Source organism: Brienomyrus brachyistius, chromosome 3 (genome assembly GCF_023856365.1).
Source record: "Brienomyrus brachyistius isolate T26 chromosome 3, BBRACH_0.4, whole genome shotgun sequence".
Taxonomy (NCBI): Eukaryota; Metazoa; Chordata; class Actinopteri; order Osteoglossiformes; family Mormyridae; genus Brienomyrus; species Brienomyrus brachyistius.
In genome coordinates, this window is record NC_064535.1 from 34,016,543 (window position 1) to 34,037,880 (window position 21,338).

At 47.4% G+C, this 21,338-nt stretch overlaps 1 protein-coding gene across 1 annotated transcript in view; it reads right to left on the reverse strand.

Moving 5' to 3' along the window:
* Positions 1-21,338, reverse strand: part of LOC125738686 (voltage-dependent calcium channel subunit alpha-2/delta-1-like) — a 70,839-nt gene that overhangs the window by 23,806 nt on the left and 25,695 nt on the right. Inside the window, exons 7-22 of the mRNA XM_049007885.1 lie at positions 18,374-18,505; positions 17,725-17,794; positions 17,156-17,206; positions 14,848-14,947; positions 8,864-9,022; positions 8,316-8,420; positions 7,320-7,398; positions 6,978-7,027; positions 6,806-6,895; positions 6,300-6,365; positions 5,873-5,947; positions 5,261-5,335; positions 2,213-2,284; positions 1,352-1,423; positions 1,090-1,151; positions 189-318 (exon numbers count right to left, since the gene is read on the reverse strand). Coding sequence (XP_048863842.1) covers positions 189-318; positions 1,090-1,151; positions 1,352-1,423; positions 2,213-2,284; positions 5,261-5,335; positions 5,873-5,947; positions 6,300-6,365; positions 6,806-6,895; positions 6,978-7,027; positions 7,320-7,398; positions 8,316-8,420; positions 8,864-9,022; positions 14,848-14,947; positions 17,156-17,206; positions 17,725-17,794; positions 18,374-18,505 — 1,388 coding nt within the window. The remainder of the gene's footprint in view (positions 1-188; positions 319-1,089; positions 1,152-1,351; positions 1,424-2,212; positions 2,285-5,260; positions 5,336-5,872; positions 5,948-6,299; positions 6,366-6,805; positions 6,896-6,977; positions 7,028-7,319; positions 7,399-8,315; positions 8,421-8,863; positions 9,023-14,847; positions 14,948-17,155; positions 17,207-17,724; positions 17,795-18,373; positions 18,506-21,338) is intronic.

Below are 21,338 nucleotides of genomic sequence, written 5' to 3' on the forward strand. Positions count from 1 at the left end.
ACGTTCCCTGTTAACCAGGATGCATCACCCCCCCGCATTTCTTGCGCACAATTTGCATGAGGCAGGGCTCGGTGCATAGGCTAGGGACTGCAGAGAACCACAACTGAAGGATGGGATTGGTACGGCTGAAAGAACCTTCCAGAAACCGCGGGGTGTGATCTCACTGTAAGTCAGCATTAGCGCCTCACAGTGCAAAAGGTGTGTTGGTGCAGTGCCTTCCTAATCTCCTCGCCATACTCACACACGGCTTCCTCGATTGTGTCTCCAATCTGGGCCTGGATGTAATTCAGACTGTAATCCGGCAGAACCAGGGCCAAGCTGAAAGCACAGATCCCGCTGTTAGAACTTGCAAAAACACGATGATCATGCAACCATTGAGTTTTCACATTAACGTCAGTAAATGCACTGAAACAAATTGCCGGAACTACTGGCACGAAGTGCAGAACGAGAGAGAACAGCAGTGACAACACCTGAAACATCTCTATGCCCCCACCCCTGTCAGACGGCACCCCCCCACGAGTCAGAAGGCAGCCAGGACTAGCATTCGTCATCATTCTGCATCCAATAAAAGTCTTGAATTTAGTGCTTTCTGGGGTTCGTGTTGTGGTGCATGTCAGGGTAGAGCGACAGGAAATGACTAATGAGAGCACTGGGTTTGGCAAAAGACAACACAGACGCATGAGGAGCTGCCGTGTCACACCCCACACTCATCAGCAGGGAGGTCATCAATACTGCGCCCCCAAGAAGGACACAGCTGACATGCAGAAAGCAGGAAGAGCTGACAGGCTCTCAAAACACTACATCACTCTCAGAGATGTTCTACTATTCTGTGGGAGAGAGAATGAGAGTGAAAATTGCAGGAGCATCCAGTGCTGGAGGATCAGTCAAACTTAGTTTATCTCTGTTTTTCACACCCCACAGGGTGCGAGACTGGCTCAAACAGGTATCCGCCGGCACTGGATGACAGTGTGGACGCCTGCTGGCCCAAATGCGAAACAGCTTGGAATAGCATGTATTACAAACGGAGACTGTGGAGAGCCTGGTGTCCAAATGGCTGCAGTGGCCTCGCCGGGGACAGCATGAAGGTACCTGTAGTCAGTGCTCTTCACTGGGGTCCAGGTGTACGTCCTGACACCTTTGTCAATGTACCTCTGCCAAAGACACAATCACAAAGCCACACAAAGACAAGCAGTCATTTTTAGAGACAGTCCATAAATGAATGGAAGCATGGTACTGTAGCCCACTGAGACTGGCACCCCTTCCTTTCCATGTCCCTCTAAGGTCAAGTGCAGGAGAAGCTCCGGGAGAAGCTTCCAGGCACGGAAATGCCAGGCGGTCCTTGATAACCAACCTTGTCTTGGGATATCACCAGAGTTTCCATCTTCTGTTGCCCAGGGGAGCCATTAATCATTTTCGACCTGATCTAAAGTCCAAGATAAGATAGAAGAGGTCACACCGTCATACACCCCAAAAAGTTTGTGTTTGAAAATCACGGCAACTCGCCCATTGGGAAAATCCTGTACAGTTACAGCTGAGAGCAGTTATACACACTGATTTACATCCAAGCCGGTCCGTTAGGCACTGCAGATCCTGCATGGGGAACAGTCAGACACCCACTGTCTGCCAATCAGCAGTGAACACAGAGGATTCACTGATATCTTCAGGATGTGTACACTGTCACTGTGCAGGATTGGGGGACCAAATGTCCCCCACAATGTAATAAAAACCTGTTATTTTGACATTGTGTGCACAATTTTTCAGGTTCCCACAAATATCTGTGACTGAATCAAAAAACTAAAAATGCCTAAAGTCTCGTATTTTATCTAGTTACTGATGGTGAAGGTTAGGGCTGGGTGGGGGTTAAGGTCGTCATGTCGGGATTAGAGTTATCCCCATAAAAATGAATGGAGAGTCACCACAAAGATATAATTGCAAACCTGTGTGTGAGTGTGTGTGTGTGTGTCTGTCGCAAAGATGCTGCTGGACAGAACAGCAGGTGATTGAAAATGGTTAATACCTTTACCTGCCTGAGTTACATTCCTACGACAGTGAAACCACCCCGGGTTTCCTGCACGACTAAGATCAGAGGGACAGCGCTCCACACGGTCCACCAGGGGGGGCAAAGGCTGACAGTAATCTGTCATCTTGGAGACGAGGACCGTGAGCAGAGGGGTGAAGCATGGCTTCACGTCCTGCGGGGAAGCTAGCCTACCTGCACTTTGAAGTTGTTCTCCAGTTCGATGTCCAGAAAATCAAGGGTAACAGGTTCCTGAAATTTCAGGTTCTGGGGAGGCACAAACATCGACAGATCATTGTGCATTAAAGTGACAGCCAGAAGCTTTCGGGTCTAGATAACCAGGAACCCACTCCCTACAGGTGAACAAACAACTGAGACAGCAACCAGCTGAATGCATACATTACACTGTTACTTAAATGTACAACTGACATGGCAGGAACTGAAAATGTACTTTTTAAGGCTATTAGGGAAACGTCCTATTTTCATAGAAACAGGTATGATATGGTGATTTGTTGGTTTTGATTATACTATTATACGATTACATTATGATGTATAATGCTTGGTTTCACTGTGGAAGAGTCTGTATTGCATTGTTCCCCAGTCTGACAGCTTCCTGTTGATCTCAGTGCTGCCCAGTGAGTCATGGGGCTCGAACCCGCCACCAGCCGGAGAGTCAGGGGATGCCTGTCTGCATCTGGCCCTTATTAACAGCCCGGCATGTCCCGGGGCCTGACCCTCACCTCCGACCTGTTCTTAGAAAAGCCGGCCAACCTCATTGACAGCCTGTCCGTGTAGTAATTCATTTCGGGTGGTGGGGGGGGGGGGGGCAGTGGTCATCATGAAGCGGGGGGGGGGGCTCACATCACACATTGTAAGATGGGCTACGGGACGAGGTGCAAATCAGACGATGTTCACGTGCAGCATAGACAAGGCGACGATACACTCAGGCGGGGCCACAGGACAGGAAGGGGAGGGGATTTAGGGGCAGTGAACAGGGCCACAGGACAGGAAGGGGAGGGGATTTAGGGGCAGTAAACAGGGCCACAGGACAGGAAGGGGAGAGGATTTAGGGGCAGTAAACAGGGCCGCAGGACAGGAAGGGGAGGGGATTTAGGGGCAGTGAACAGGGCCACAGGACAGGAAGGGGAGAGGATTTAGGGGCAGTGAACAGGGCCGCAGGACAGGAAGGGGAGGGGATTTAGGGGCAGTAAACAGGGCCACAGGACAGGAAGGGGAGGGGATTTAGGGGCAGTGAACAGGGCCACAGGACAGGAAGGGGAGGGGATTTAGGGGCAGTGAACAGGGCCACAGGACAGGAAGGGGAGAGGATTTAGGGGCAGTGAACAGGGCCGCAGGACAGGAAGGGGAGGGGATTTAGGGGCAGTAAACAGGGCCACAGGACAGGAAGGGGAGGGGATTTAGGGGCAGTGAACAGGGCCACAGGACAGGAAGGGGAGGGGATTTAGGGGCAGTGAACAGGGCCGCAGGACAGGAAGGGGAGGGGATTTAGGGGCAGTGAACAGGAACACAGGACAGGAAGGGGAGGGGATTTAGGGGCAGTGAACAGGGCCACAGGACAGGAAGGGGAGGGGATTTAGGGGCAGTGAACAGGGCCACAGGACAGGAAGGGGAGAGGATTTAGGGGCAGTGAACAGGGACAGGACAGGAAGGGAAGGGGATTTAGGGGCAGTGAACAGGGACACAGGACAGGAAGGGGAGGGGATTTAGGGGCAGTGAACAGGAACACAGGCAATTAAATTACATCAATCCATCCATCGCAGGGCCACAGGGGAAAAAAAGGGCACAGAGCAAGTTCACCAAGTCATATATTATCTTCAACATTCTAGTTCAAAGGCTAAATTATTTTTCAGACAGGAAACTGAATAAATAAACCGTCAGAAGTTACCCTGCTTGTACATTATTTAGTTTAGTCATTTCATTTATTTTCATTAAAATCCTGCACATAATATATTGTTCGTTCATTCCTTGACAGGTGGAAAATCTCTGTGTAAAATTTCAACAAAATACATTTGGGGTGAATTTTCCCTTTATTTCATTGTGATATTTTGGTATAAGTGATTTCCCAGCTCATTTATATCTTTAACCAGCAGGATACTGCCTCATGCATTTGAGAATTGCGATTAACGGGAGAGATAAATTACAAAAATAGATGGAAAATTATACAGGGCTGGAGATGCAGATGAAAACATGTAGCAAAACATAAATCATGTCTAGAGCCCTCAAATCTTCTAAATTAATTGAAAGGTTAAAAGTTTCCAAGTGTATTCGCTTTCAGTGTGTTAAAATAATCAGGGCGCGGTATGCAGACATTGCGTGAAGCTGCAGGCCGGACTACGACTGGGGGATCCATGCCTGACCTACCATCATTACCCCAGTTACAGGAAACGCTGCATTATCTCTGCCGTGTCACTTCCTGTCAGTCTCAAAGGACCACACTCACAGCCTGACTTCACCCACCCAGGCATGTGCCTTATCAGGACGGCCATCGCCCAAATGACTGAAATGCAATGATCGAATACTAGAGAAATGACCAGTATCAGCAAGTTAGATAAACACCACATGATAACATCATCCTGCGTATCATCATGATTCCCTCACCACCCTCCACGTGCGTGAGCTCGCTGTCGCCTCTGCCTGGCCTTTCTGCAGCCCTCCCCCCCACCCCTAATCCACACCATGACGTCACACTGAGGAGATGCACCTGCTGCCAGCTCGCATATAAAATGACAGCATCATGGTCCAAAACAGCTTCTCTGACCCCTTCTGGTGGCCAGTGGGTATATCTGGGCACCAGGAGGCAGGAGCAGCCTCCTGACTGGCTCGATAGCACATAGGCCTCTCCCCTCTGCCAGGCTCTTCGCCGCTAATGAAGAAGCACTGCACCGCTGAGGGGGGGGGTAATGCTTCGTGCCTCACATCTTAAGGGACTGAAGCATCCTGCCCCAGCATCACATCAATCCCACGCAGGCTGCAGGGCCTCAGCTGATCTCAGCTGGCAGACCACACACGCCTGCCGGCGGGAAGAGCCACACCTTCTCTGGGAAGTTAGAAAACAGCCGACCCCCCCCCCCCCAACTCCTTCTGGAGTTCAATGCTCCTCTGCAGAAACGTAGGGGGCCTGACCGGAGCCCTGGAGACAAACGCAGGGACCTTTTCTAAAGCCCCTAGATGGCGGAGCTGCGGTTCTTTGGGACCTGGAGAATGTTTAAGAGGAAAACATACCTTTGGCTGAAGATTGGGGTGGAGCAGCACGTAGCCATTGGGGTCGATTGCAAAATAGTATCCATTGGGGCCAATCTTGGGGTGGGGGGGGGTGAGAGAGAGAGAGAGAGAGAGAGTGAGGGTGAGTGATGCAGCTATCATGCGGGTGCACCCCCCCTGGGGGCCAGGCGGGGGCAGCGATCCTGAGACACGTCACTTCCCCATGAATTAGCTGCAGTGACTCCGAACAGAGAAAACAAGCCTCCTCGCATCTGGAAGTGCTTTAGGAGGCTGGACGAGTGCAGATTACAATCGCCCATGGATGAGAAATAAAGGCCACACAGCAGCTGCTGCCGAGTGCGGATCTTTTCTTACTTTCCTCGTTCCTGCTTCCTGTCGCCGTGTGCCTGAACAAGAGGGAGCGTTGCTGTTAAAATACTCACTGAGCACCGCAGCCCCGGGCCAGGCCTCCTGTCTACTGACACACGACCGAGCCTCTCTGCAGAGCCAATACACCATTCTGCTGTCTTTTTGTGTGAATCACAAGCATGCGGTTGAACGCTTTCCCCGTGTCCACTGTCAGGTGTCACACAGCATGACCGAGGGGGTACACGCATGTGCGCAGGCTCTTACGGTGAAGTGTGGGGTCAGCCTCTTGATGTCTTCAAGGGAGACGTCAACTGCCATCACTCCCAGGATCAGCTGGTTCTGCCGTTTTGGGCAGACAGGGGGCAGAGCTGAGCACAGAGTCACCACAGCATGCCAGCGACTGCACAACTTCAGCTTAGACGGCACATACGCATTTTGCTTCATGTAAACACAGAGATTTATGTGCAGTTACTCTGTGCCAGAGAGCCGGGTGATGTTACTAATAACAGGAATATATATTTCTGCTGAACCTCATTTATTTTACTTCCAAGTTCAACAGTTGAATTACATTTACAAGCTTATTTTTATTGAGTTTCACTGAACAAACATCACTGTTCTGCTGTGAGTTTTCATCTACTGTTGGAACAAACACCAGGCTTGGTAACTCTGTTCCTGCTGACGTGGGAAATACCTTTTTGTTTCCTGACAGGGTCTTGTTGAAGACTGGCAGCGTACCTGTGATGACCAGGCCCAGTTCCTGGCAAAGCAGGATATCAGAATCACACACAAAAGGAGTAACCATACAATAAGGAAACCGCAGCCCCTCCAGGAGATAATCTACAGTGAACCCTAACATCTGAGACCAACGTGCTGTTTTATCAGAACAAAAACTGCCGAAAGCCCTGCCAGCTGCCTGGAAGCTGCATCCAAAGTTCGAGGTCCCAGGCCGGCTGCAGACGGGCCGAGTGCCACAGGTCACTCGCTTCAGCGCCTTTTCCAGTAAGACCACAGCACTGACATGCAGGGCAAAGGCCTTCTGCAGCCTGGCTGCTGATCTGCTGCTATTACTGTAAAAACATGCCGTGTTCCTCCAGAGAAACGCTAATGGCCATCTGCTGCAAAACCTACATGTCATTCATTAAAGCCGTACCAAGACAGGCACTGACTGCTTTCTCATGACCGGATGAGCTCTCCTACCAGTGCATCCAGGTAGACGTTAGTCCACTGGACCTGCTTGGCCTTCTTATCTGCCAGCACCATGGGCCGGCCCAGAACATCCAGGTATTCCTGCAACCAGAAGTCAGAGGCCAAAGGTCAGAGGTCAGGAACAGGCTGTCAGTATGTTACCATACTAAGAGCAACGGTTCACCTGTGTGTTGATACGAATGGCTCCGATGGAAGGGATCTCGTAGTAGTAGCCTGGAATGTGAAAAGATATTTCAGAGATTATAGTGCAAAATTTCGCGAAAGCAACACAAATCTCGTAAGAGTAATGTCAGGCACAAACGGCAATGATTTGGAGTGATATTCCCTACACAGTCTGCACATCGTTACATCATATCTCCTGTTTTCCATGTAAAATACTGATTTTGTGTTTGATTAGAATGCTAATCGCTGATGTACACTGACAAGCTTAGTGGGGTGTTTTACAGAGATCGTCTGATTGGCTGGTGGGTCTGAAGGTGCATCATGTGTCTCAGTGTACCCTCACCCTTGTTGTCACAGGCCATCCGCTGAATGGGGTGTTTGTCATAGTTGTGCTGCCCGACTGAGAAGGTGAAAATTCGTACCTGGGGAAGAAAAAGAAAATTTTATTACATTTCTGCTGTACCAAAATTGACCAGCAGGGGGCACTTGTAACCTGTAGTTATTATTGATTAAAATCCTAAGTAAGTGGTGATCATGAAATCAGTGACTTTCCAGAATAATTCAAAAAATAAGCAAGGAATTTGGGGAGCCCATTAGCTCCCTGTGACCGCGGAGTAATCCACAGCTGTTTCGAGAAATCACCCTGTCAGGCTGAGCCCTGCTGACCCCTCCAAGAGCACAAACAGACCCCCCCCCCCAAGAGAAACTCCCCCACCCGGCTCTCTCTGTACTTCACCATAGTGAAAATCAAGAAATTAAAGAAATAAACCCAAACGAATGTATAACGGTATCCGCTGACACGGTCCAGCAGGGGGCGGCATGACAAAAAGAGAAACCCAGAAACAAACAGGCAGGAAAACAAAGTCTCCTCTGTTTGGATGGAGGACAAGAAGATGATAGAGTATCTGATATCTGACTCAGAGCGAGTGGTTGACTTCATAGAAAACAAGCCTGTATTCACAAACGTCAATTTTGACGGAAGATTTTTACATTACATTAGATTAGAGACAATTTTGTCATCACCGCACAAAGTACAAGTGCTCGGACGGCAAATGAAGTTTGGGATCTAATCCGAAAGTCCTGAAACAGCCGCTCTCTCTCTCTCTCTCTCTATATATATATATATATATATATATATATATATATATAGAGAGAGAGAGAGAGAGAGAGAGAGAGACAGACAGATAGATAGTCAGATGTGAATGATGAGTATATCCATCCTGAGTAGCATCATCTACTCATACTATTGGTCTGAATGTCTCCTTAATGTAAGATGCTGTCAGGAGGCTTCAAAGAGAGCGACGTCTCCCTCCCAGGGCTCCTCACACAGTGCACCCACCTTCTTGTCTCGATTGTATTTGTCGAAGATCTCCTGAGCTGTCTCCTCTCCTCCATCGGTGAAGAGCATGATGACCTTGTTGCAATTTGCACGGGTCACGTTTGGCTAGGAGAAACGAGAGCCAAGAGAGTGAAGCTGAACACTGTAGAGGTAACTGGTGTCAAGGAAATAGGCCATTTGCGATATGCACATTATAACCAGCAGATGGTGATATTTAACCACAATGCATCTGTCTGAAATATCCGGCTGTTTGGCATGTGACAGTCTCCGTCACCAAATTTCTGTGAGTGACCTATTAAACCAAGGACATCCTTATGTTGACTGGACAACCCAAGTACGTACTTAGTTTTCAAGTGCTGCTACACCTTGCCACGTTGCTCTACACAGTTGTGTGAAAAGATCCTCATTTCCTGCCTCAGACACCAGGTTTGATCTGAGATGTTCTGGCACTGAGCTTTACTGCCTGACCAACCTCACCGTCACAGTCAGCATAAAGACACAGAAAGAATCTCACTGCAGAGGGGGAAAATAACAAAGGCAGGAATTACGTTTGAAAGCTGCTGGAAGGCGTACTTGAAGCCCTCCTTGTAGTTTGTCGTTCCCTTGGCCTCAATCTTCTGGATGGCGTCCTTCAGGATCTTCTTGTTGCGGACGTTGGCCTGGACCAGGTGCTTGAAGCAGGCAGCATGGGTAACTTCTTTATTGAACTGAAACCGGGAAGCCAGTTCAGGGTCAAGTGAAACACTTCAGCTAAATCGGTTCAACAATAACAAAACAGCATCTGAATCAATGTGAAATTCTGGACTTCAACTCAGGTTATCTTATAGCTATCACATAACCACTGTCACAAAAGACCAATGATGTTCACACTGGTGACAGATATAATCCAGAAACCACATACCATATGAGGGAGACTGTCTGCATTGATCAGGAAATCAGAGCCATGCAGACATCTGTTCCTGTGCTATATCACAGAATTCATACTAAGGGAGCAGACAGTGCTGGGAGGCCAGGCCCAGGCGGCCATGCATCTTGCCTGCAACAGACTCTGCACATCTTCCCGACACAGAAATCAGTATCAGCAGCTTTGTGAAGTTTTAGGAAACGGCCATAATTAGGAGTATGATGCCATGACCCCTTCTGTCTAGTGTTGAAGCTGCATCTCTTCAGTCACACATGTCAACCCAGAGCAACATCCACATCAAATACCCAGTCAGACTCATAGCCACACCCACATCATACCCCAGCCACACCCACAGCCTGCCCTCAGCCACACCCACACCACGACCATAACCACACCCACATCATACCCCAGCCACACCCACACCCTGCCCTCAGCTACACCAACACCATGGCCATGACCACACCCACATCATACCCCAGCCACACCCACACCCTGCCCTCAGCCACACCCACACCACAACCATAACCACACCCACATCATACCCAGCCACACCCACACCAATAACCACACCCACATCATATCCCAGCCACACCCACACCAATAACTACACCCACATCATAACCCAGCCACACCCACACCCTGCCCTCAGCCACACCCACACCACAACCATAACCACACCCACATCATACCCCAGCCACACCCACACCCTGCCCTCAGCCACACCCACACCACAACCATAACCACACCCACATCATACCCCAGCCACACCCACACCAATAACTACACCCACATCATACCCCAGCCACACCCACACCAATAACTACACCCACATCATACCCCAGCCACACCCACACCCTGCCCTCAGCCACACCCATACCATGACCATAACCACACCCACATCATACCCCAGCCACACCCACACCAATAACTACACCCACATCATACCCCAGCAACACCCACACCAATAACTACACCCACATCATACCCCAGCCACACCCACACCCTGCCCTCAGCCACACCCACACCATGACCATAACCACACCCACATCATACCCCAGCCACACCCACACCAATAACTACACCCACATCATACCCCAGCCACACCCACACCAATAACTACACCCACATCATACCCCAGCCACACCCACACCCTGCCCTCAGCCACACCCACACCACAACCATACCCACACCCACATCATACCCCAGCAACACCCACACCAATAACTACCCCCACATCATACCCCAGCCACACCCACACCCTGCCCTCAGCCACACCCACACCACAACCATACCCACACCCACATCATACCCCAGCCACACCCGCACCCTGCCCTCAGCCACACCCACACCACAACCATAACCACACCCACATCATACCCCAGCCACACCCACACCAATAACTACACCCACATCATACCCCAGCCACACCCACACCCTGCCCTCAGCCACACCCATACCATGACCATAACCACACCCACATAATACCCCAGCCACACCCACACCAATAACTACATCCACATCATACCCCAGCAACACCCACACCCTGCCCTCAGCCACACCCACACCATGACCATAACCACACCCACATCATACCCCAGCCACACCCACACCAATAACTACACCCACATCATACCTCAGCCACACTCACACCACACCAATAACCACACCCACATCATACCCCAACCACACACACACTCTGCCCTCAGCCACATCCACACCATAACCATAAGCACACCCATACCATGCAGTGAGGTGCGCTGGCCCCATCAACAGGGCCCATCCATATCATGCAGTGGGTCAAGCCCACAGGCCTCATGCCTCCCAAGCCGCCCTCTCCAGAGGAGTATATCTGCAGCATTTTTCATTTCTACAAGCGTCTCAACTGAAACAACTTCATCACGGTGTATGAGCCACAAACACCCTGGCACTCAAGCAGCTGCTACTTCTGTAAGCCCAGGGTCACCCCCCACCCCGCCCCCCCCATCTGACGCCAGAACAAAGAGGCATCACGACCTTATGTGCAGACAGAGACAAAGAGATAAGAACACGAACCATCATGGACCTCATGGGGACCAATGACCAATGACTCTTATCTGAATGTTATAAGTCAAACTTTCCTTTCACAAGCAGTGTTAGGATGCTGTGCCTGTAATCAGAAGGTTGTTGGTTCAAATCCCAGGGTCAGCAGAGTGATGTCAGCATTGGCCCCTGAGCAAGACCCTTAACCCCAATTGCTTCAAAGACTGGCTGACCCAGCTTTCTCCAAAAAAAAATACAAACCTATGATGCTTTATACAAAAACATCTGCTAATTAAAACTGGGAATCTAATGAGGCACTTTACCCCCTGGCTGCGATCCTGCATATTGCCGACATCTGTAATCCTGACGTATTACTAGTCAGGTCTTTGTCAGCTCTTGCTGTCCATTTGGCTCTCAGGTGAACGTCACACTGATACGGGGTGTAACCATGGATACCTACATCCTCCTGAGTCTGCGAGCATCTGATTCACAGCATGCTGGTGCAGGAGGCCATTACATCAACTCTGAACCACCACCGAGAAGCAGAACCAGAGTCGCAAGGATGACAGGATTAACTTAACCTCCACAAAATATGCAGAACCACTGCCCCCTAGAGGGTCTTCTGGAGAACTACATTTATTAGCAAGGCATTTCAGTGAAAAGAATGTTGACGTGTCACCTTAATTAAATAAAAAAACAGAATTTCAGGCAAAAATTCATTAAAATTAAGTTTTATGATTCTTGGATGCATTTCAGAATTTAGCTCACTAACAGAGTAACGATAATACATTTCAGAGGTAGAGGGAAAGTAACTGGCCAATATTTGGATTATTAAAAATGAATTAACAGGCCGAGGATTTGTCTTACAGAAATTTGGCAATTGGTCCCCACGTTGCAGACTCCCAGTTATCGGATTCTGGAATCTCAGTCCAGCTCACCAGACACAAAGGTAGTGATTTCATTAAACTCTACCTTTCAAACATTCGACTTGAGTCAGGTCCATATATCTTATTAATGACCCGTCTCCCCTTTTAGAACAAACATCCGGCCCCCAGGGAGGTATCCTCTACGTGTATGGAATTCCGGACCCGCTCTGAGGACTCCTTCCCCTTCCATACTTGAGGGGCCCACTTTGCCCAGAGGTATGGGGGGGGGGGGGTAATTTCTTGACAATATTCAATAACTATATCATGTAAATAATTATTTAAATCATTGAAATTTATTTAAATAATCATTTAAATTGTTATTTAAATGGTTATTTAAATGACCATTTAAATGATACCAGTAGCCATTCAAACTGTCTGTCAAAGTCACACATTAAACTCAGTGGGCGGGCTCTAAGCGAAACACAATATCTGATTGGTTACACAAGAGATCGATCTCACCTAGTTGACTGAATTCTTATTTATAACGGCATTCTGTGTATTCCGTGCAGGGGCTGCATTACAGACACTTCCTAACCTGCAGATCATACAGTATCTGAAGTGTTTGGTAACAATCGTGACTATGGTTAGAATCAGATGAACAATTCCTAAGTTGTTCTTAACCTAACTTAACATGGGAAATGTGTATTGCAGAAGCTTCCTAACATCCCAAAATCTTAAATAAACTCTCTTAAACTTTTGGATAACTACACAGTCCCGATTATGACATGAAATTATAAAAATAAAGTACACTATGAACCCGTTTGATACGTTCAAAAAACCTACCGCAGACAGATAATAGCACCTCACATACAGTCAGGTCCATAAATATTGGGACATCGACACAATTCTAATCTTTTTGGCTCTATACACCACCACAATGGATTTGAAATGAAACGAACAAGATGTGCTTTAACTGCAGACTTTCAGCTTTAATTGGAGGGTATTTACATACAAATCAGGTGAACGGTGTAGGAATTACAGCAGTTTGTATATGTGCCTCTCACTTTTTAAGGGACCAAAAGTATTGGGACAACTGGCTGCTCAGCTGTTCCATGGCCAAGTGTGTGTCATTCCCTCATTATCTAATTTACAAGCAGCAGATAAAAGGTCTAGAGTTCATTTCAAGTGTGCTATTTGCATTTGGAATCTGTTGCTGTCAACTCTCAATATGAGATGCAAAGAGCTGTCACTATCAGTGAAGCAAGCCATCATTAGGCTGAAAAATAAAAACAAACCCATCAGAGAGATAGCAAATACATTAGGTGTAGCCAAATCAACTGTTTGGAACATTCTTAAAAAGAAAGACCGCGCCAGTGAGCTCAGTAACACCAAAAGACTGGGAAGACCACGGAAAACAACTGTGGTGGATGACCGAAGAAATCTTTCCCTGGTGAAGAAAAACCCCTTCAGAACAGTTGGTCAGATCAAGAACACTCTCCAGGAGGTAGGTGTATGCGTGTAAAAGTCAACAATCAAGAGATGACTTCACCAGAATGAATACAGAGGGTTCAACACTACATGTAAACCATTGGTGAGCCTCAAAAACAGAAAGGCCAGATTAGAGTTTGCCAAACAACATCTAAAAAAGCCTTTACAGTTCTGGAGCAACATCCTATGGACAGATGAGACAAAGATCAACTTGTACCAGAGTGATGGGAAGAGAAGAGTATGGAGAAGGAAAGGAACTGCTCATGATCCAAAACATACCACCTCATCAGTGAAGCATGGTGGTGGTAGTGTCAGGGTGTGGGCATGTATGGCTGCCACTGGAACTGGTTCCCTTGTATTTATTGATGATGTGCCTGCTGACAAAAGCAGCAGGATGAATTCCTGAAGTGTTTCGGCAATATTATCTGCTCATATTCAACCAAATGCTTCAGAACTCATTGGACGGCGCTTCATAATGCAGATGGACAATGACCCGAAGCATACTGCGAAAGCAACCAAAGAGTTTTTTAAGGCAAAGAAGTGGAATGTTATGCAATGGCCAAGTCAATCACTTGACCTGAATCCGATTGAGTGTGCATTTCACTTGCTAAAGACAAAACTGAAGGGGAAATGCCCCAAGAACAAGCAGGAACTGAAGACAGTTGCAGTAGAGGCCTGGCAGAGCATCACTAGGGATGTAACCCAGCGTTTGATGATGCCTGTGCATTCCGGACTTCAGGCTGTAATTGACTGCAAAGGATTTGCAACCAAGTATTAAAAAGTGAAAGTTTGATTTATGATTTTTAATTTCTCCCATTACTTTTGGTCCCTTAAAAAGTGGGAGGCACATATACAAACTGCTGTAATTCCTACACCGTTCACCTGATTTGTATGTAAATACCCTCAAATTAAAGCTGAAAGTCTGCAGTTAAAGCACATCTTTATTTCATTTCAAATCCATTGTGGTGGTGTATAGAGCCATTAAGATTAGAATTGTGTCGATGTCCCAATATTTATGGACCTGACTGTATATGCATGTACACAAAAATCATGCTATGATGAAGTTTAATTGATACATTACATACAGTAAGACATTATCGACATTAATACTAAAGTACATTATTGTACAGACACTTTTCATTACATCAGTTCAGCCGAAGTGCAAAATTTTCATGTGACTTCATGCATCCCACAGAGAAATCAGGAGGCCGGACCAACACATCTCATGGTAACAGCACGCTAAGGAGAAACTCACGTAGGCGACATTGACGTAGTCATCATCTGACAGGGTCTCCAGCATCTCGCTGACTGAGGTTCTGATCAGCTTGAGGGTCAGACCAGACACACTGCCACTCCTGTTAAAGGTCAGGAAGAGTGTCAAACCGGGCAGCACGTCCTTTATAAATGGGTCAACTTAAGAATTCAGCAGGGGGTCAAATAATTATTTCCCTCACTGTATATTGTTATATACTGTATGTGTTATATACAGATACAACAATAACTGTCAGCACTGTGAGGCTGCGTGGCTCTTGGTGTCATTGTCAATGTTTCATTACTGAACTGGAGTCATTTAATTCCACTGAAGTGAGAAACATACAGAAGTGCTTTCATACTCCACTGTGTGAGATATGAGTGATTCTGAGAACATCTCACTGCCAACCGTAAAGAATACAACAGCTGAAACAGAACGGACAAACTGCACTTCGGTAAGATGACAGGAGTGATGCTGCCGAGATATTCCTAGACCTGGCTGTAAAGTTTAGAGGAGAAACCCATTAACCTGGAAGAGACCCAACTGGTATCGGAGACACTGCAGTAGAGAGAAGCTCTAGAGGATTTACAGAGGGATACAGCCAACATCTAGGTTACACGTGGAAAGAAACCTTCACAGCACACTAAGTCATCTCTGCAGACTCTCGAGAAGCCTAAAAAAGTTACAACCAGCCCAACACATCCAAGGCTTAAGGGAAAGTCAGACAGCTGCACGGAGCACTATATAAGGCCATTCAGCTCGACAATGAGTCACCCAGTGGTGGAGGCTCTAAGTGGACCTGAACCGCGTGATACTATTTATTACTGTACAACCTACTGTAAGACTATTTCTCACTGTACAACTCACTGAGCAATACTGCATATTACTGTACAGCCCCCTGTGCGATACTATTTATTACTGCACCACCCGCCACAATGCTATTTATCACTGCACAAATGACTGTGTAATGAGACTATGTTTCACTGTACAGCCCCCTGTGCGACACTATGTATTACAGAGCCGTTACTATGGAATTCCACGCGGTACTTTCCCCGACATTCTCTGCACTGTTATAGTTTATTGTCATTATTTAGCACTAGTTCTCCACACCAAAGGCTTGCAATGTGAAGGGTCTTCATATCGTTATCAAGGCATGCGGACTCCAGCTACGGTGGTTCTCAAGCAGAGCTCACCAACACTCAGTAAGGGTTGGGAGGCAGGCATCAATTAATTTGAATTTTTCTCATTCTCATCTGCTCCTGGCCGGATGCCACAGATCCCATTTCGCCCAGCGTTTAATTGGGATACAGGATGAAGGTCATCCTGCCTAATGTCCCAGTCGTGACACACATACATCTACACTGAGACTGAGAGGGGAATCGCTCAGTGCTCATTAACCAACATTAACCAAAGCACTACATATAATATAATATATTGCTATGGTTAGCTGCCCAAAATGGTTACAGGGCAGCAGAAATGTGACCCAAGTAGCATCTGCTTCTGCACCCATATGTTTACACACCGGACTGCGAGGCGTTCGCATGCTGTGCCACTGCATAGACGTTCCGGTTTCCCCGATTCAGTTGAACACACAGAGGTGGCTTTGCTGTTACTGGGGCTCCCTGCTCGCCCCGGGGTAAGGTGTGGTCTGAGGGGAACCACCGTCGCTGAAAATAGCTTCCTTTCCATGACTCCATGTGCTCAGGTGCTCATGTTCACCCGATGGATCTCGTTTTGAGATCTAAAGGTCTAAAGCAGGGTTAGACGACTGCATTCGCCCCCCTCACCCCACTTCTTTTTTCCTGGCCACTCACTGTGCACAAATGTGTTTTTTATAAGTGAACAAATTAAAAGCACTTTGAAATGAAGACTAGCGCATTATGCTGCCTGACCACTAGGAGGAGCTGGAAAGTCACTGGGAGGAATCATTGTGGGTGAGCAGGATATCCCGCTGAGATGAGCGTCCAGCATGAATTATGTGTTCCTTCCGAAGCCGACTGCCATTGGTACAGACGGACGTCTGTGTCGGTCTTCTGCGCTTTTTCCTGTTTTATGCTGTGTATCATATTATGTGCCTTTTAAAATCAGATGGCTCACAGTTTATGTTGCAGTTACTTTATATCTCTTGTGTGCTTTTATATTACACATATTTTGGTGGTATTTTCAAACAATATCTTGATATGTTGCCAACATGCTAATTTAAAATGTTCTGTAGGGCTCAGTTGACAGGCTCCATCATAGCTGTTAATAAATCATATGGCTTGACTAGAGACTAATTTTGATCATCCCTGGTCTAAGGTATGTCACTTACGCGTCTACGAGGATCAGCATGTCCTTTGGGGAGGATGCACCCTGTATGTACCTTAGAGGAGGGAAAGTAAAACCTGGTCAGCCAGGATGACTGGTGCAGCTTACATCTGAAAAACTACACAAGCTTGGCAAGGTAGGGTCACAGAGCAGGGAGGTCTACAGGGCAGGGAGGTCTACAGTGCAGGGAGGTCTACATGGCAGGGAGGTCTACAGGGCAGGGTAGGGTCACAGAGCAGGGAGGTCTACAGGGCAGGGAGGTCTACAGAAGAGAGTTATCTGCAGGGCAGGGTCAGCTTTGCATAGGCCCCTGAAGGTAACCATTGAGAAGGGCCTGTTCCACTCCTTTTGCTACATGCACAAATTCTATTACACATTCCCATGTTTCTCTGATCTTTCTGTTTTTAGAAACTAAACAAAAAATATATAGATAAAATCACCATGGATGCTTCTGTATAGATGTTTCCTCTACAGTTAAAAATAGCTTCACCAGTACCAGAGGGAATCCAGTGAGTAAGTGTTAGGATGAAAAAAACAGGAGGCTGGCAAGCTGGACAGGTGGGGCTCACTCACCATGGCCTCCGGCGGACGTCGTACAGGTCGATCCTGCCGGGTATTTCGTCGGTTTCTATCCATGGCGATGCTGCAAAAAGAAAGAGTTTGTTGTTGACTGGGGTCCCCTTTCACAGACCCCCAGCTGGGTCCCTTCCTGAACCTTTATGCACCACAGAAGGTGTAAATCAAGCAAATTGTGAACTGATATGTAGGGGTGGGGGGGGGGGGGTGACCACAGTGGGACGTCACATGAACACACACAAAAAGTGTAAGGGTTGCTTAAAGCCCAAGGTATGTAATAGTGTTTCCTGAAAGTCATAACAGGGAAGTTACCATAGAAACCGTCAACAGACATGCACCTGCGTTTTGGAAACCTGGAAAATTATGCTGATAAGAATGACTGTTTACTTACGAGGAAAAAAGTCACACACCATAAACATATTGGGAATGTCGAGGAAAATTGGTGTGTACAGTGATATCAAACTGTTACCAGGCTGCCAGAATAACCTGTGTGCTTACGTGAGGATGAGATATGACATTCCAGAATAAATTAAGAGCAGTATTTCCCAAAGCCAGGTGAGAAATGTGCCTGTACAAAGTGCATGTATCTCCCTAGGGTCAGGAGTCAGACCAGATCTCCGCTGGGTTTCTGCCAGGAGGATCTTACCTGGGTAAAAGCGAGCCAGGCCAGTAGCACTGCCGAAAACCTGCCACAGCAGCGTGGGGTCCTCCTCCTGGTTCTTCCTGAAGACGTCGTCCAGGGCCTCCGTCCAGTTCAGCTCGTTCAGCACGATGGTGGCTGGAGTAACCCAAGGAGAAAGAGGGCTCAGTGGGGGCCTGTGGGGGCGCAGGGGGAGCTCAGCCAACACCCTTTTATAAGCTCAGCCCACATGCTCCACTTCAGGGAAAATGGACCAGTCAAGGGTATTAAATCCGATCGATCTATAGGCACCCCCCCTCCCCTCGGCAAGCTTTTAAGTCACCCCACCCAGATAATAGCAGCCAACAATTCAAAGCTGGAGCCCGGCCTGTATCCCGGAATTCTGTCACACACTGTTCCCCCGAAAATGCAAAAACAAAATTACGAATAAAGGAAAGATCTGAGTGAGGCACTATGTGCGATGGCAGTGCGAGATGCATGCAGTGTACGGTGCTGATGCAGTGCCAGCGATTACAGAGAGGTTTGGATCCCGGCTCTAACTCAGTAAATACCACGGCTGAAAAGTGCGAAAGATGAACCACAAGCAGTGATTCATTAGTCAGAAATGCAAATCAAGGAAGACAGAGCTGCCGAAGAAAAGGTGGGATATCTAGCCAGGGTCTGAGCAGATCCATTTGGAGCCCTGCTGGGGTGACAGGTGGCCATGTAAATGTCCCATCCAGAGAAACCCAAAGGGGCCATGGCAGACAAACATGGCGATGGTGACGGCGAGTTCTGGGGATGCGGCTCTGAATTTACACCCCACTTTTAACAGCCTGGGGACCCTGGCGGCGCATCAGCTACTCCAGCCTCACAGCTCTGCTGTTGCTCTCCCAAGATTAACAGCACAGATGAGAAACAGCCGTAAGCAACAACCTCTGGTATCAGGACACTGGAATTGTATACATTTATAACTATTTATATTTAGGTTATATACCGTAAGTTGGCGGGGGGCTGTCTCCTCTGCGTCTCTGGGATCACACACACGTACCCCACGCTCCCTCATGCACGCTCCTCACTCATGCTTCCCATCTGCAGATCCACGCGACATTCCAGGCGACTCCTCTCTTCACTGGAGCCCGGTTTCTTATACAGACAGATTATTGCAGCATCTTTGCTCACGGCGCCCCCAGAATGAAGTAGCTGTAGGACGAGCTCGCTACACAGGGCCGGAGAAAACCCACCTGGTACCAATGGCATTCACCTAATGAATTCCCAGTTAAATTCCCTGTCCGTGGCCCGTCCCCAGGGCCCAGTGCCTCCCCCACACCGGGGTCACTGCCTGAAAGCTCTCCCCTCTTCTCATAGTTTTACTAACAAAGCAATTCAGCTGTGTCACATGCGAGATATAAATGTAAGTCTCGGGCGCAAATATGTAAATATACCGATTCCTTTGCTGATGGATTATAGATGTGGACAGCGAGATCAGTGGTTGGTCAACCAATCAGAAGGAAGCGTATTATCCCAGAAAGGAGCATTTACAATTACAAAGAGACCCAGGAGTCCACTTAAAATAAATGTCTGGCATTAAGTGGTGACACTTCTAAGGAAGCTCTCCAATAGCACCATATTCTAATGACAGGGCTTAGCTTTGAAGTCCTCAGTGGCCCTTATGTTGCTTTTTCATATGGAAAAATAAGACGGATTTAATTAAACTGTTTAGGGCAGTCTTCCAAGAGACCAGGGAAGACATTAAGGATATTGGGCATAATCCACAATAACTGGTTAAGAGATCTGTAATGATCTGTAATGTATGAAGTGAACTAGTCCTGTATCATTGATGGTAATGCATCTCTCATAATTATGCCGTTAAACTCGATTACTAAAATGCACTGATTAACATGTTCTTTCTCGTGCAAATATTAGCAGAAGGTGCAATAGACAGTGGGTACAAATAGCACATTACAGTGCAATAGACAGTGGGTGCAAATAGCACATTACAGTGCAATAGACAGTGGATGCAAATTGCACATTACAGTGCAATAGACAGTGGGTACAAATAGCACATTACAGTGCAATAGACAGTGGGTACAAATAGCACATTACAGTGCAATAGACAGTAAGGTGCAATGAGGCAACATACAAATGAGAACACACTGTAAATGTAAATGTATGGAATTTGAATTTGCAGGTAGTACTTACAGGAGTATTATATACAACGGAGAGTAGATATGACATACAGACACAGATATGAGTACTGATCAGTCTGGATAGATACGTGAGATACATAATATATCAATAAGTATGTGAAATATTTTATATACAGAATAGATAAATGTAAGCAGGTGAAATACGCATGAAGTGCACCAATGTCCATCAGTCGCTTGGGCGCCTTGCGATGATGCAGTTGCATGTGCATGAAATGCCATGTCGATATTAACATCCCGTGTCATGCAGACCCAGTGTCGAGGGGGGGCACACTGCCACAGCTGGCAGCACTGTCATCACATGCCACTGCTTTATGTGTGAAGTTTGCATGTTCACCCTGCGTGGGCCGGGCTTTTCGGCAGATCTTCCCATTTCCATTGATTGCACAGAAACATTCAACAAAACTCCTTAGGATGGATGGACGAACGGAGGGAGGGTGGGAGGGAGGGAGGGATGGATAATAAAATAATAGTAGTAATTATACCCCAGGTGCTCTCAGATTTCAGCAGCTCTAAAGCCCTCACTATTACTATACAAACAGCTCTTTAGAGACAATTTCCAATCATTTGAAATGGAAAAAGTGCTTCCCTGCCACCAGTAGCAGTAAAAATGCACAGACATTATCAGCATCTGCCAAAGGACAATCGGATCACTGCTGATGTTCTCAGACCTCCAGAGAATCAGGAGAAAAAGTTCTGCTCATAGCAGCCCAAGTTCCTGACCCCTATAATGGTGTTGGGGAACATCTGGTCTTCACAATGTAATAAAAAAAACATAATCCACA